The sequence below is a fragment of the Bos mutus genome, chromosome 23 (genome assembly GCF_027580195.1).
Source record: "Bos mutus isolate GX-2022 chromosome 23, NWIPB_WYAK_1.1, whole genome shotgun sequence".
Lineage (NCBI taxonomy): Eukaryota > Metazoa > Chordata > Mammalia > Artiodactyla > Bovidae > Bos > Bos mutus.
The window spans coordinates 45,708,900-45,725,026 of record NC_091639.1 but is presented as its reverse complement, the minus strand read 5'-3'; the positions used below and the strand labels follow the sequence as shown (position 1 = coordinate 45,725,026).

General features: G+C 42.8%; 1 protein-coding gene across 2 annotated transcripts in view; it reads left to right on the top strand.

Moving 5' to 3' along the window:
* The window catches only part of COL21A1 (collagen type XXI alpha 1 chain), a 231,890-nt gene that overhangs the window by 111,376 nt on the left and 104,387 nt on the right, over positions 1 to 16,127 (top strand). The window contains exon 10 of one of the 2 annotated variants that reach the window (XM_070360774.1): positions 8,521 to 8,583. In XM_070360774.1, the coding sequence (XP_070216875.1) occupies positions 8,521 to 8,583 (63 nt within the window). The remainder of the gene's footprint in view (positions 1 to 8,520; positions 8,584 to 16,127) is intronic. The other variant, XM_070360773.1, reaches the window with a different exon arrangement.

The following is a 16,127-nucleotide window of genomic DNA, read 5'->3' as shown; positions in this document are numbered from 1 at the left end:
TATATATATTATTTGTGTGCATATGTATTTTTTCTGTATATTTGTATAAACATATTCATTTGTGTACACATTTGTATATGATTGGAAGTATGATGTGCATACTATTTTATAACTAGTTACTTTTTACATAATATTCCGAATCTGTTTCTATCTATTAAATATGAATGGCTGAATTTTTTAAGTAGGTTGATACGGATTGTGGCATCACTTAGACATAGCCTAAGATACTGAGAGTTGAGTGGTTTGTCCACTGTAGATAAGTCTTATTTGTGCTGCTGTGCTGTGCTTAGTTGCTCAGCCATGTCCGACTCTTTGCGACAGCATGCACTATAGCCCGCCAGGCTCCTCTGTCCATGGGATTCTCCAGGCAAGAATACTGGAGTGGGTATCCTATCCCTTCTCCAGGGGATCTTCCCGATCCAGGAATCGAACTGCAGTCTCCTGCATTGCAGGCAAATTCTTTACTAACTGAGCTAACAAGGAAAACCAAATCTTGTTTACTTAATATTATTTAAAAATATCATCTAGATAAAAATGTCTAACTTGAAAACAAGTATGACTTCTTAGCTAGAGAGAATGTTTTGAGTATTAATCATTTATTACCTGAAGTGACCATAATAAATTTTGCTAAATATGAATTGTAATATTCATTTAGATGGAATTTTTTGATAAGTTTTAATCATCACAACTAAAAGATTTCAGATTTTAGATTGGTTATCTGAGAGAATTGAATACTGGTCTTTTGTGCATGTTTCCCCATCCATTTTCAGGTGATAGTTTATGACCCACTTCAAACCTAGCTTGAAATTAAGAAAGAAACACAGTTTAAGAAATAAAAGGGTAAATTCAAAATAAACCTGTTTGGCTTGGAATTTGATTTCAGTCCTTTATAATCGGTTATTGTGAACAATTTTTAGATTGCATTTAGATAGATTAATTCAAGTGTTCTTCTGATAAACTAGCCATGTTATTTAGGATGTTTTGACCCAAAGGAAAAATACCTGCAGTATGCTTCTCAAACAATTTACCTTGCAAGGCAGCATGGTATGACCTACCTACCAGCCATACCTATGTGATATACCTACCAATATATCTTTTGAAATATATTTATACAACTTTATTTAACTTGGAATATTTTACATTGAAATGATTTGGTCTGCAAGAGATACCTTGTGGAAATCAGAGTTCCATGACACTGACCTCTCTAAGCCCAGAGGACCTTCCGCCTGCTCAGGTTGCCCCCCGGGGCCTCTAAGGGGCTGTCTACTCTGCAGGCCCCCAGGGCCTCCTGATGTATCCTGATCTTCATCAGTGGTCCATTAGACATCTTGAAGTAATACCAGTTTTTATGCACATATGTTCCTGCAGCAAACTTTTAGCACACGCTTTGTCTTATCTGTGAAAGCCTCTGATTCTCAGTATTTTCAAGTTTCATGTGTTCCTCATTTTCGTTCTCTCTTAGTCATCATCTCACCCCTTTGCCACCTACCACTTTAAGTGAAATTGCAGTTTTCCACTGATCTTCAAGTTGGCGTGCTTTCTTAATCTGCTTTCCATTTTCTTCAGAAAAGCTGGCAGGAGGACAGGAACACACACACACTCTTCCGTCCTTTTAGGGCTCTTTCCCCTGGAGGTGGTTCCTTACCCACATCAGGGACCTGTATGTGAAAAACAGAATCCATAGCAACACCCTGAGGTTTTCTTCCCTTGGAGAACTTCTGGCCTGGAAAATTGATAGGTTTTTAATTAGTCCAACAGAATCAGAACTAAAACAGATGAAGCGATTTTACTATACGTCCAGCTGAGATGTATTGGTCGTTTTTGTTAGATGTTCTCTGGAACGCTTTACAGATTTCCATCAGGCAGACTTATCTGTACAGGAGAATCTAGTCTTCCCAGTAGCGAGAAATTGGGTTCTGGGAGCTGAGAGTTAAGTCATGAAACTGAAAGAGGAGAAATTCACATGTGGATGGGTGAGTAAGTGCTGATTCTAAGATAAAGTCAGTCATCTGCTTCAAGTTTTCTGAACTTCCAATGAATATGACAACCCTTTTGTAAAACCAGGTTAATTTAACTATGATGACCTGGGCTTCTCTGGTAGCTCATCTACTAAAGAATCTTTCTGCAATGTAGGAGACCTCGGTTTAATTCCTGGTTCAGGAAGATCCTCTGGAGAAGGGATAGGCTATTCACTCCAGTATTCTTGGGCTTCCCTGGTGGCTCAGATGGTAAAGAATCTGCCTGCAGTGTGGGAGATCTGGGTTCGATCCCTGGGGTGGGAGTATTCCCTTGAGGAGGGCATGGCAAACCACTCCAGTATTCTTGCCTGAAGAATCCCCATGGACAGAGGAGCCTGGTGGGCTGCAAGTCATTGGGATGGCAGAGTCAGACACGACTGAGCAACTAAGCACAGCACAGCCCATACTTGGACTCTTCACTAAGCATAGAGAAATATATCTGTTAAGCATAGAGAAGTCCCTGAATGAGGCTGGCTTATTCATTCTGTCTCCCTACTGCAAAGGGAGTGACTAAATTAATGACGCTCTGGGAATGATTTTTATTTGGAAGCACCTCACAGTGAAGGTTAGTTCAGTTCTCCTTTGGAATTTCAGTGTCTAGAGTAGTGCTTAATAGTGATATTTTTTATTTAATGAATTATAAAATGATTGAAAAAGTAAGATTCATCTGTCCCCCAATTAACCCATGTGGAATGCGTTTGTTCTATATGAAAGATCCAGGCAATCTCCGGTTTAAAAATAAATCCCTTCCAAAAGACCTGTCCATGCAACGGCAGCTTCTTCCTCCACTTCGTAGCTAAAGGGACATTTGTGGGGACAAACTCCCCACATTTGGTCTAATCTTTAGAATCTGCCTGTCAGTGCAGGAGATGCAAGAGAAGTGGATCCCATCACTGAGTCGGGAAGATATCCTAGAGAAGGAAATGGCAACCCACTCCAGGATTCTTGCCTGGAAAATTCCATGGACAAGAAGCCTGGTGGGCTCGTCTGTGGGTTCCCAAAGAGTCGGACACAACTGAGCACACACACATACAGAGTGAAAATGTGGAAAAAAAGCAATTTTTTTTCAACTTTTTTTAAGGAAGAAGCAATTTCTTAATAACTTATTTTCTCTGAAATACCATTCTTTCTACAAGTTTATTGGTGCCCTTTGTTTTACCCTGATAATTCTACTGAGTAGCGTTTCCTTTGGGTTATCAAGGTAACCTCAGGCTAAAATACAAAAGCCTTTGGGAAATTTCAGGAACCACTGGGCGTTCACATATTTATGCTAATTTCCCCAAACTAAGTGGATTCCTTCTAGCTGAAGAGAATTAGTATTTGAGTTTTGAGGGAGAGAAGAGGTTGGTTTTGGTGAAAACCAAAGGAATTGGTCTTAGGTCAGATACTTCTGTGGAGGGCAGTGGGTAGTCTCAAGGCACAGGGGTTTTGAGAAGAGAGCTTTAAAACACGGGATGCAGGCCTAAGCGACCTTTGTTTTAGATGAATAACTTAAAAGAATTAGCTTACTTTTGCAAGCGCAATTGTTTCTCACTTTGTTCGTATTTGCACACTTGCAAGGCCATGTGCAGGGATGTTTCGACTTAGTCCATGATGTTCCCATCCCTGGCAGCAACTCAGAAATTCTATGGCACAAAATCAATTCATCATAAGTAAGAATTGCTTTTCAGCTGAATACTTATTTTTTGAAATTGCACATGTTTCAACTAAAGTACAAGAAAGTAGATTGAGAATTTAGTCACAGTTGTGTAATTATATGTCATATGTCTAATTTAATATATTTGGAAAATCGTTTCCACGTTAAGGTTGCTAGCCTTCCCTGGGTTGGTTTCTGATCAGTTTGCATTTTGATGTGGCAGAGAGAGGGGCATTTAGGAGCATGGTGTCTAAAGTTCAGTTAGCTGAGTTCCCGTCTCCACTGCTGCCTTGTGACCTTGGACAAGTTACCTAACCTTCTTGGGCCTCAGTTTTCTTATATATAAAGTGGGAACAGTAAAATTACCCGCTTCATGGGATTCTTATGAGGATTAAGAAATTGAATACAGGTAAATCTCACAGGGGGCTTCCCTGGTCGCTCAACTATAAAGAACCCTTTTGCCAATGCAGAGGACATACGAGATGCTGGTTCAATCCCCGGGTCTGAAAGATCCGCTGGAGAAGGAAATGGCAATCCACTCCAGTATTCTTACCTGGAAAATTCCGTGGACAGAGGAGACTGGTGGGCTACAGTCAATGGGGTCCTCAAAGAGTCAGACGTGACTTAGCAACCCAACAACAGCAAATCTTGTGGAGCAGTACTTAGCATGTAGTAAGCAATCAGTAAAGGTTGTTGTCAGCTTTTACTACAGTAGTAAAATTGAATTTTTATTCTAATTGGCCTTCTCTTCAAAAATCAGTTAGGGTTTTACTTTATTCTTCTAGTTTTTTTGGAAGCAATAACAAACCAACCTGAGGTTTTGCAAATAAACCAATAGGGCAATAGTTCAAATAACCACTAAAACCTACCAGAAATAATAGAACCTGCAGAAGAGATTATTTTCCCTCTGGGGGCCATTGACCTGTGTTGCCTTAAGAAGTCACATTGGGTTTTATCTTGTGGGTGAATTTTTCCCTTGGAAACTTAGTTTTGATTCATTTAAAATATTATCATTAAGTATGTTTTGTACTTTTATTCAGCTTAAAAACACAACTCCTGTTTCTTCTCATGCCAAAGTTTTATTTCAGCCTCATCATCATAGAAGTTAAACCTTCTCAGATCCTTTTGATGTTGTGGATTTTGCTGATAATTAATACTGTACGAGTAAAGAGGTCATTAACGGATTTGATCTGATTGGAAATAATCAGTTCAGTTCAGTCCAGCTCCTCAGTCGTGTCCGACTCTTTGCGACCCCATGGATTGCAGCACACCAGGCCTCCCTGTCCATCACCAACTCCTGGAGTTTACTCAAACTCATGTCCATTGAGTCGGTGATGCCATCCAACCATCTCATCCTCTGTCATCCCCTTCTCCTCCTGCCTTCAATCTTTCCCAGCATCAGGGTCTTTTCCCATGAGTCAGTTCTTCACATCAGGTGGCCAAAGTATTGGAGTTTCATCTTCAGCATCAGTCCTTCCAATGAACACCCAGGACTGATTTCCTTTAGGATGGACTGGTTGGATCTCCTTGCAGTCCAAGAGACTCTCAAGAATCTTCTCCAACACGACAGCTCAAAAGCATCAATTCTTCAGTGCTCAGCTTTCTTTATAGTTTAACTCTCTCATCCATACATGACTCCTGGAAAAACCATAGCTTTGACTAGACAGACCTTTGTTGAAAAAGTAATGTCTCTGCTTTTTAATATGATGTCTAGGTTGGTCATAACTTTCTTCCAAGGAGCAAGCATCTTTTAATTTCATGGCTGAAGTCACCATCAGCAAATAGTTATCGAAATTCTCCTTGATACTCAGCATTGTCCTAAAACAGTGGAAAACATTAACCATGTTTTTAAGGGGCCTCAATCCAAATGATGAATGAAGACCAATCAAGGGATAATTTTGAGAAAACTCTCATTATAAATATCTTAGTGATCACTGAGTGACAAGGGAGCTGCTGTAGTATTTCAGTAGAAAAAGACATCAGGAGAAAATGCAGTAACAAGGAGGGTACATTGATTGGAAACCTTGTTATATGGACTCAAATGCAAAAGGAAGAAAGTCTTCCCAGGAGAAAAAGAAAAGAAAGATGGGATTTGGTGAGAAATAGTGAGGCCAATCTGAACATGATTAAAGAAAGATGGCAGAGAGGCCAGAAATCAGTGTGGATCCTCTCAAAATAAGAAGAAAAAACATCTAATACCCTAGAGAATGGAAACACTGCTCTCTCATGCCCGGCTGACACTGGCTATCTTTGGATTAGAATTGCAGATTGTGCCTCTTCAGCAAGAAGCTACATGTCCCTGCATTATTTTTCTCCCCAAGTTTACAGCTATTCCTTTTCTATCTCTTTTTAAAACGGCATGTCCCTTCTCCTCAGCCTTTCCACGTGGTCAACCTCTTGGGCAAGCATAAGGAAAAGCCCATCCCTTCTCCACTGTCTCCTTGATAGAGTTCACACAGTTCTTTCCATTTTTCCTGTTATGTTTCAGGAACAAACAGCCCTCGCCAGTAGCCGGAAGTCGAATTTCAGACCAGAGCACTTGGCTCTGTGGAAGTTCCCTTAGCAGTGGCCTTTAGTTAACATATAATCACTGGGGTATGTGTGAATAATTTCTTGCTGTAGATGTGAAGCCCTGCTGAGTTGAAATCAGTTATCTCTCTGTAGTAGTTCACCAATAAATGATGGCTGAGACATGATCTTTTTCAACAAGATGCCCCTCATGGATTCTGTAATACACAAATATGATATCATCATTATTATTGTTTTTAGACACACCCTGTGTTTTGTGGGATCTTAGTTCCCTGTCCAGGGATCAAACCTGTGCCCTCAGTGGATGGAGTCCTAACCACTGGACCACAGGGAATTCCCTGATACTATTTTTTGAGGTAGTTCTTAGAATTAAATTATAAAACACACTCACTTCACAAAAAGTGTTGCTTTCATTGTTTTTCACACATCGTGACCATCGGACTACTCAGTTCAGTTCAATCACTCAATCGTGTCTGACTCTTTGCGACCCTATGGACTGCAGCACGCCAGGCTTCCCTGTCCATCACCAACTCCTGGAAATTGCTCAAACTCATGTCCATCATGTCGGTGATACCATCCAACCATCTCATCCTCTGTCGTCTCTTTCTCCTCCTGCCTTCAGTCTTTCCCAGCATCAGGGTCTTTTCCAATCTGATTGGTCAGTATTGGCCATTGGGCAGCATGCTACAGTTTTTAGAATGTGTCTGGGCTTGTTGCCAGGCTGTATAGAATAATGTTCCTTGGAGGTCTCTGGTTTGTGAGGATAGAGTTTCTATTTTAGGTGTAACATGTATTCAAGGATGCTGGGAGCTGGACAGGTTGTTTGGCTTGGGCCTGGTTTTCATGAGGCTTCATATTCATGGGGCTTCCCTTGTAGCTCAGCTGGTAAAGAGTCTGCCTGCAATGCAGGAGACACTGGTTTGATTCCTGGGTTAGGAAGATCTGCTGGAGAAGGGATAGGCTAGCCCACTCTGTTGGGCTTCCCTGGTGGCTCAGCTGGTAAAGAATCTGCCTACATTGTGGGAGACCTGGGTTCGATCCTTGGGTCGGTAAGATCCCCTGGAGAAGGGAACGGCTACCCACTCCAGTGTTCTGGCCTGGAGAATTCCATGGACTGTGTAGTCCATGGGGTCACAAAGAGTTGGATATGACTGAGCAAATTTCACTTTTTCTTTCACTTTTCATTTTGATGAAAATATTCAAGTTGTAGAAGTTTAATATTGTGTTAAAATGAAATTATAAATATAGGCAGAGACACACTGACTAGATTGAAAGGAACGATTGTTGTACAGCTTTAAACTTGACTCCCACATGGAAGATCACATAGCCTGTGGACTTTAAAAAAAAATACAACTTTTTTTAGGATATAAATTATTTTTATTGAAGTATAGTTGACTTACATGTTGTGTTAATTACTGCTCTACAGAAAACTTATTCAGTTAAGCATATATATACACACACACACACACACACACACACACATGCTTTTTCATAGTCTTTTCCATTATGGTTTATTGTAGGATATTGAATATATTAATAGTTCCCTGTGCTATGCAGTAGGACCTTGCTGTGTGTCCATCCTGTATATAATAGTTTGCCTCTGTTAAACCCCAATTCCCAATCTATCCGTCCCCCACCTCTCTATCCCCTTGGCAACCACAAGTCTATTTCTGTCTTTGAGTCTGTTTCTTAGGTAAGTTCCTCAGTGTCATATTTTAGATTCAACCTACAAGTGATATCATATTAAAAATAATTATAAATTGAATTGTTATATTATAAGTCATGGATTCCTGTAGTGTAATGTCTAGAATAGAATTAAAGTTGTAGATTTCTGAGTGAAATATTAGTTGTTGAAGCCATAATTGTTGTGACATTGCACAGGTTTGTTCAGAATTCTAAACATGTTTCCTGCGATAGATACTGACATTTTACATCAGTGAAAAGTACTTCCCTTGTTATACCTATAATGTGCTGCTGCTGCTAAGTCGCGTCAGTCATGTCTGACTCTGTGTGACCCCATAGACAGCAGTCCAACAGGCTCCTCTGTCCCTGGGATTCTCCAGGCAAGAATACTGGAGTGGGTTGCCATTTCTTTCTCCATACCTGTAATGTTCACAGAATTAAATCCCTGAAATATTTCATAATAAAAAGGCTTTACTTTGAAAAGTAACTATGATATCATTTTTCTAACCCTATTTTGAGATTTCCAGTTTTACATTTGTTTGTTTGTTTTACAAAAAGCTGCAAGTGATGGAATTGGTTTTGAACCCTGGTGGGCTCTGACTGAATCAGTAGAGTTGGTTGTTTTGGACTGAGAGCTTTTTTTTTCCTCTCTAGGGTGACCCCGGACAGCCTGGGAATCCTGGCTACCCCGGACGGCCTGGTCAAGATGGTAAGCCTGTGAGTACAGAAAGCTTGGTCATCTCCAGTACTGGGATTCTAGGGTCAATGTAACCTCATTGCACGGGGCCAAGTTCAACAGGCAGGGGAGACTTTATTCAGGACAGTTGTCATAGAGGAGAGTCAACTCCACACAGCTGAACCAGAGGGAGGGGGGCTCCTGAGTGCTGGGTGAGCTGGGGGGAAAGTGCTGGAGGCCTTTCAGGGGAGGCTGATCCAGAGATGGAGCAAACGCAGTTGTTCCTGAGTCTGGCGAGTGTCCTCCGAGTGATTGGCCCATCTGTGTTTGCTTTTGAGCAGCTGTCCAAGTCAGGCTCCTCTCCTCTTGTTTTCTTAATGGTTCCATTTCAGAGGGATGGCTCCTGGATCCTGGGGAAAGACCTGGGCTGTCACATGGGCAAGAAGCTTTCTAAAAGATTTACATCTCAAAGGACCAGAGAAAGAATTTAGATGATCAGTTTTCTAAAGTAAATGCTATAAGAAAGGAGATCAGGAGTGTAGAGTTGGGAAGAAAAAAACTGAAGTTTCTTCAAGCTGAGGGCAACATTAGGGCTAGCTTGATCAAGAGAACTAGTGTATTAGTCACCTAGGTATCTTCACAAGAGCATACATCTTCACTACTTTTATTTATTTATTAAAAATTTTTTTAAATTATTATTTTTTACTTTACAATATTGTATTGGTTTTGCCATACATTGACGTGAATCAGCCATGGGTGTACATGTGTTCCCCATCCTGAACCCCCCTCCCACCTCCCTCCCCGTACCATCCCTCTGGGTCATCCCAGTGCACCAGCCCCAAGCATCCTGTCTCATGCATCGAACCTGGACTGGCGATTCATTTCACATATGATAATTTACATGTTTCAATGCCATTCTCCCAAATCATCCCACCCTCTCCCTCTCCCACAGAGTCCAAAAGACTGTTCTATACATCAGTGTCTCTTTTGCTGTCTCACATACAGGGTTATCGTTACCATCTTTCTAAATTCCATATATATGCGTTAGTATACTGTATTGGTGTTTTTCTTTCTGGCTTACTTCACTCTGTATAATAGGCTCCAGTTTCATCCACCTCATTAGAACTGATTCAAATGTATTCTTTTTAATGGCTGAGTAATACTCCATTGTGTATATGTACCACAGCTTTCTTATCCATTCATCTGCTGATGGACATCTAGGTTGCGTCCATGTCCTGGCTATTATAAACAGTGCTGTGATGAACATTGGGGCACACATGTCTCTTTTGATTCTGGTTTCCTCAGTGTGTATGCCCAGCAGTGGGATTGCTGAGTCATAAAGCAGTTCTATTTCCATTTTCTTAAGGAATCTCCACACTGTTCTCCTTAGTGGCTGTACTAGTTTGCATTTCCACCAACAGTGTAAGAGGGTTCCCTTTTTTCCATACCCTCTCCAGCATTTATTGCTTGTAGACTTTTGGATAGCAGCCATTCTGATTGGTGTAAAATGGTACCTCATTGTGCTTTTGATTTGCATTTCTCTGATAATGAGTGATGTTGAGCATCTTTTAATGTGTTTGTTAGCCATCTATATGTCTTCTTTGGAGAAATGTCTGTTTAGGCCCACTTTTTGATTGGGTCATTTATTTTTCTGGAATTAAGCTGCAGGAGTTGCTTGTATATTTCTGAGATTAGTTGTTTGTCAGTGGCTTCACTTGCTATTATTTTCTCCCATTCTGAAGGCTGTCTTTTCACCTTGCTTATAGTTTCCTTTGTTGCGCAGAAGCTTTTAATTTTAACTAGCTCCCATTTGTTTATTTTTGCTTTTATTTCCAATATTCTTGGAGGTGGGTCATAGAGGATCCTGCTGTGGTTTATGTCGGACACTGTTTTGCCTATGTTTTCCTCTAGGAGTTTTATAGTTTCTGGTCTTATGTTTAGATCTTTAATCCATTTTGAGTTTATTTTTGTGTATGGTGTTAGAAAGTGTTCTAGTTTCATTCTTTTACAAGTGGTTGACCAGTTTTCCCAGCACCACTTGTTTAAAGAGATTGTCTTTAATCCATTGTATATTCCTGCCTCCTTTGTCAAAGATAAGGTGTCCATAGGTGCGTGGATTTATCTCTGGGCTTTCTATTTTGTTCCATTGATCTATAGTTCTGTCTTTGTGCCAGTGCCATACTGTCTTGATGACTGTGGCTTTGTAGTAGAGACTGACTGCCCAGTGAATTCCTAATAGCAATGACTAGATGAGCTCAGAAATCCTATTTTTTTTCCCCTTCATATCTGAAAGTTTTCAAGTCAAAGATAATGTTATTTTCCCAAGAATATATGCACTATAGTATCCCTATAATCTGACTTTAAAAATACCCTATAAAGTTCATAGAGAATTTTAGGGGTATTTATGAATTAAGGAAACATAAAGCTTAACCACTTTAAAGCAACTGAGGCAAATGCTTACAGGTAAATCATCTGTCAGGATGTTTATCACAGTAAACAAACATGATATATTAGGTCTTGAATGTTAAATAATTTTGCCAAAAGAGTATCTCCTGGGAGACTTTATCATGAGATATTAACTTAGCATGAAGCCTGGGAAGGTTTATACTGTGAGTCAATAATTTTCAAGGCATGAAAGAAGCACAACCTCATGTTAAACCACCAACACTCCAACCATCAGGACTGAGGAGCTCGTTCAGTCCCTGACGGAGGTTTGCTAGCAAATTTCATACAAAAGATACAGCCAGCTTTGGAAGCGGCAATGTACTGGTGCCTTTCACGTTTGTGTTGCCTGGGAAAGGGGTTAACATTCAGGGGAGCCCCTGTAGAGGGACGTCAAGGGAAGGCGTCTGCAGAGGTGAGGAGGCAGTGGTCAGCTTGGAGCCGAGGAGCTGTTGGACAGGGGTCGGTGCTGTGAACTGACCGCCCGCCCCACTAGGACTCACTCCCAGTGTGACGAAGATCGGTGGGGGCTGCAGAAAGCGAGTGATGCGGTTTGACTCACGATTCAGAAAGATAAACATGAACATTCTGTGGAGAGATCATATGAGTGTCAACTGAAAAAAAGTCATAACCTAAAGCTTTATTCAGAGGACTTTCTGAGGACTTCAAGCCTGGGAGGCGTCTTCTCAGACAGTGTGAGGGACTGCTCTGAAGAGGAAAAGGAGAGGCCAGAATATAGAGGGTTTATTTAAAAAAGGTCAGGTCGTCCAGACATCAAAAGATTACCGGACATCTCAGCTCAGGAATTCAGTGGGTTTCTGTGTTTGGGAAAAGCCTGAGGCTGGCTCCCTGAGATGGTTCTCTTGACCTGCACCTCAGCCTTCTGGAGCCAGTGTCCTGTGCCTCCTCATCCCGCGGCTCCTCAGGGGGGCTGCAGTGGGGCTGCAGTGGCTGCCGGCTTGATGGTGGGCATGCTGTTTCCACGTGAGTCCCTCAGGGCTCACTGTCCGGGCAGCTGGAAAGCGGTGGCTGCAGCATTCTTTGTTTCCTGATACGGCAGGTGGCGTTTTCCAGGCACATTCATATTCTGTGCTTAGGCTGTCGAATTTGCTTTTCATAATTTTTATTTTACTGTGCTGGGTCTTCACTGCAGCGTGTGGGCTCTGAGCTGCGATGCCCGTGCTTCCTTGTGGGGTGCAGGAATGTCCCTCGCTGTGGTAAGTGGGCCCAGGAGTCCTGATGCACAGACTCGCCAGCTGCAGCGCACGGACCTGCTGGCTGCGGCGCATGGACTCCCTCGCTGTGGCGCATGGGCTTGGTTCCCCCGCAGCATTCAGTTTTCAGTCACGTGAGTGGGAGTGGGAAACCATGGAGGAGGTTCTTTCAGGATTGTGAGGGCGGCCTGGATTAAGAGCCATGTACGGACAAGCGAGGGCGTCGGAGAATGAGACGACCGGATGGCGTCACCGATGCGATGAACATGAACTCGGGCAAACTCTGGGGGGTATTGGAATGGTGAGGACAGGGAGGCCTGGCGTGCTACAGTGCCCGGAGTGGCAAAGAGTCAGACACGATGGGGAAACTGAACAACAGCAGCACTTTAGAAGGGGGACGTGGTCAGTCAGAGTCGGGAGTATTTTTAAGGTGAAACTGAGCAGACTCATTGTCAAGATAGACGTGAGGCAGGAAAGAGCCCCGGAAGCTTCACAGTTTAGTTTGAGCAGCGCGGTGAGTTTGGGGGCCCTTTTCTGGGCTGGCTGATGGAATCTCAGGACTCTTGAATCAGAGGGAAGTTGGAGAGTGAAAGCACACAGGCTCTGTAGCATGTTGGATATATCTGCACCCTCCAGCGCTGATGAGATGATTCAGGGAGAAAGTTCAGATAATTGGAGAAGAGAAGGGGGCAGGAGGCTGCGCTTAGGGCTCTGTTCCAGAGGAAAAGAGGAGGAGGATCCAGCCAAGGAAACTGGGAAAAAATGGTCAGGGAAGCAGGAGGATCACAGGGAGATGGTGAATGAGGAGGACCGCATGGAGACGGTGTCCTCCCAGAAGTCAAGTGAAGACTGAGTTTGAAGAAGGGGGCAACCCGTTGTGTCATTCCTGCCTTGAGGGTGATAAAAATGAAGTTTGTGCGTAGTCTGCTGAATTTGCTTTTTATTTATTTTTTTAAAATGTGGCTGTGTTGGGTCTTCACTGCAGCGTGCGGGCCCTCAGCTGCGGTGTGCTTGCTTCTCTTGCTGCTGTGCAAGAACTTCTCTCGCTGTGGTGCAAGGCCTCAGTGGTTGTGGCACACGGACTCTCTAGGTGTGGCACGTGGGCTTAATTGCCCTGTAGCATGTGGGATCTTAGTTCCCTGACCAGGGATTGAGCCTGAATCCCTCACTTTGAAAGGTGGATTCTTAACCACTGGACTGCCGGGGAGGTCCCTGATTTGCTGGATAAGTGTCATTGAGGACCTTGATAAATGAGATTTCAGGGAGAAACTGAATAGAAAACTGGATTTGAGAGAGGTAAATCAGGAGGTCAAATGGTAACAGGGATACAGATGCTTCTGAGGGGTGTAACAGGGAAGAAAGACCTGGGATGAAGGGGTTTTGACACAATAGATGTTAGAGCATGTTTCTATCATGATGAAAATGAGGCATAAGGGGGGAAATGTGGTGATTTGGGAGATAAGGGGTATTTGCAGGAAGAAAAGACTTGAGTAGGTAAGGGCACTGGTTCCACTCACAAGAGGGAGAGTGTAGCCTGGATAAGAGTCTAGGCAGTTAAATATTTACATGGGCGCAGAGAGCCAAGCCACTCAGTATAGCAATAGCTGGGTGTGAGGATGAAATGTTTATCATCAGAGCACTTCTATTTGAGTTGAATGAAATGAATAGATTTCAATCCTAACATCTCCCTGTTTTCCTGTATCCACTCCTGTTAGGTACTTGTCATTTCTCTTATAACCCACCCCTTCCTGAGGATAACTGCATGTGTTGTGTGACCTCAGCGCACTCCCTCACCCCCACTTGGAGGGGGGCGCTCCACTCTGATCACACAAGGGAAGGTGGGCTTTATGAAGCTGAGCCGTCTGCCTGGAGACCCCTTCCATGGGACACACTCTTCCTGTTGCTGGCAGGGGCAGTGCTGTCCTGGCTCCAAAGCAGAGACATTTCACCTGCAGACCCTTCCCAGTGACGCGGAGCTCCCCAGACAGGACTGCCAAATTATTCGGGCTTTTGTCTTTTTAGTGGTTACAAAGTCCTTGGAAGTATTGAGAGGTGAGTGCGTTCCACAGGTTATCAGTTCTAGTTTGCTCTTTTTACCACTGGAAATTAGCTACAATTAGACTTCCTAGTTGGCAATAGTGGTAAAGAACTGCCTGCCAATGCAGGAGACCCAAGAGAGGCAGGTTCCATCCCTCGGTCAGGAAGATCCCCTGGACGAAGAAATGGCAATCCACTCCAGTATTCTTGCCTGGGAAATCCCATGGACAAAGAAGCCTGGTAGGCTACAGTCCATGGGATCACAAAAAGTCAGACACGACAGAAGTGACTTAACGTGCACCCAGCCTGATACAATAACTTTGGATGTTATACGTGTGACTCTCATTTAAACTATACTAGGCTTATTGTCTCATCTCATTTAGTACATGGATATTTGTGTTGTGTGTGTGTGTGTATGTGTGTGTGTATGTTGTGTGTATAGCTGTAGCTCTGTAGTGTCTGACATTAAATGTTAGACACTATCAGGTAGTATCTGCTGTAAGAGAAAGAACAAACTTACTGTAACAAACAGAATAATGTCCACATCCTAAACTCCAAGCCCTGTGAATGTGGCAACTTACATGGCAAAAGAGACTTTGAGATGAAGACATTTTCTTGACTAATCTGAGTGGCCCAGTGTCATCACAGTGGTTCTTATGAGAGGGAGGCAAGAGCATCAGTCAGAGGAGGAGATGCTGTGGGTGATGGAAGCAGGGATCAGAGGGAAGCTGCCCTGAGCCAAGGGATGCAGGCAGCTTCTACCAGCTGGGCAAGTGAAGGGACAGAGCCTCCCCTGGTGCCTCTGGAAGGAATGCAGCCCCAATGACACCAAGAATTTAGCTCCCTAAGACCCATTATGGATTTCTGACCTCTGGAACCAGGAGTGTGTGTGTGTATGTTAAGGCACTCTGTTTGGGGGGATTTGTTACAGCAGCCATGGGAACTGATACACTACCCACAATGCTGTTTACCCAAAGGGATACCATTTTCTCTTTTTTTTAAATTTTATTTTATTTTTCAACTTTACAATATTGTATTGGTTTTGCCATATATTAAAATGAATCTGCTACAGGTATACACGTGTTCCCCATCCTGAACTCTCCTCCCTCCTCCCTCCCCATACCATCCCTCTGGGTCGTCCCAGTGCACCAGCCCCAAGCATCCAGTATCGTGCATCGACCTTGGACTGGCGACTTGTTTCATATATGATATTATACATATTTCAATGCCATTCTCCCAAATAATCCCATCCTCTCCCTCTCCCACAGAGTCGAAAAGACTGTTCTATACTTCAGTGTCTCTTTTGCTGTCTTGTATACAGGGTTATTGTTACCATCTTTCTAAATCCATATATATGTGTTAGTATACTGTATTGGTGTTTTTGTTTCTGGCTTACTTCACTCTGTATAATAGGCTCCAGTTTCATCCACCTCATTAGAACTGATTCAAATGTATTCTTTTTAATGGCTGAGTAATACTCCATTGTGTATATGTACCACAGCTTTCTTATCCATTCATCTGCTGATGGACATCTAGGTTGCTTCCATGTCCTAGCTATTATAAACAGTGCTGTGATGAACATTGGGGTACACGTGTCTCTTTCAATTCTGGTTTCCTCAGTGTGTATGCCCAGCAGTGGGATTGATGGATCATAAGGCAGTTCTATTTCCAGTTTTTTAAGGAATCTCCACACTGTTCTCCATAGTGGTTGTACTAGTTTGCATTCCCACCAACCGTGTAGGAGGGTTCCCTTTTCTCCACACCCTCTCCAGCATTTATTGCTTGTAGACTTTTGGATCGCAGCCATTCTGACTGGCATGAAATGGTACCTCATAGTGGTTTTGATTTGCATTTCTCTGATAATGAGTGATGTTGAGCATCTTTTCATGTGT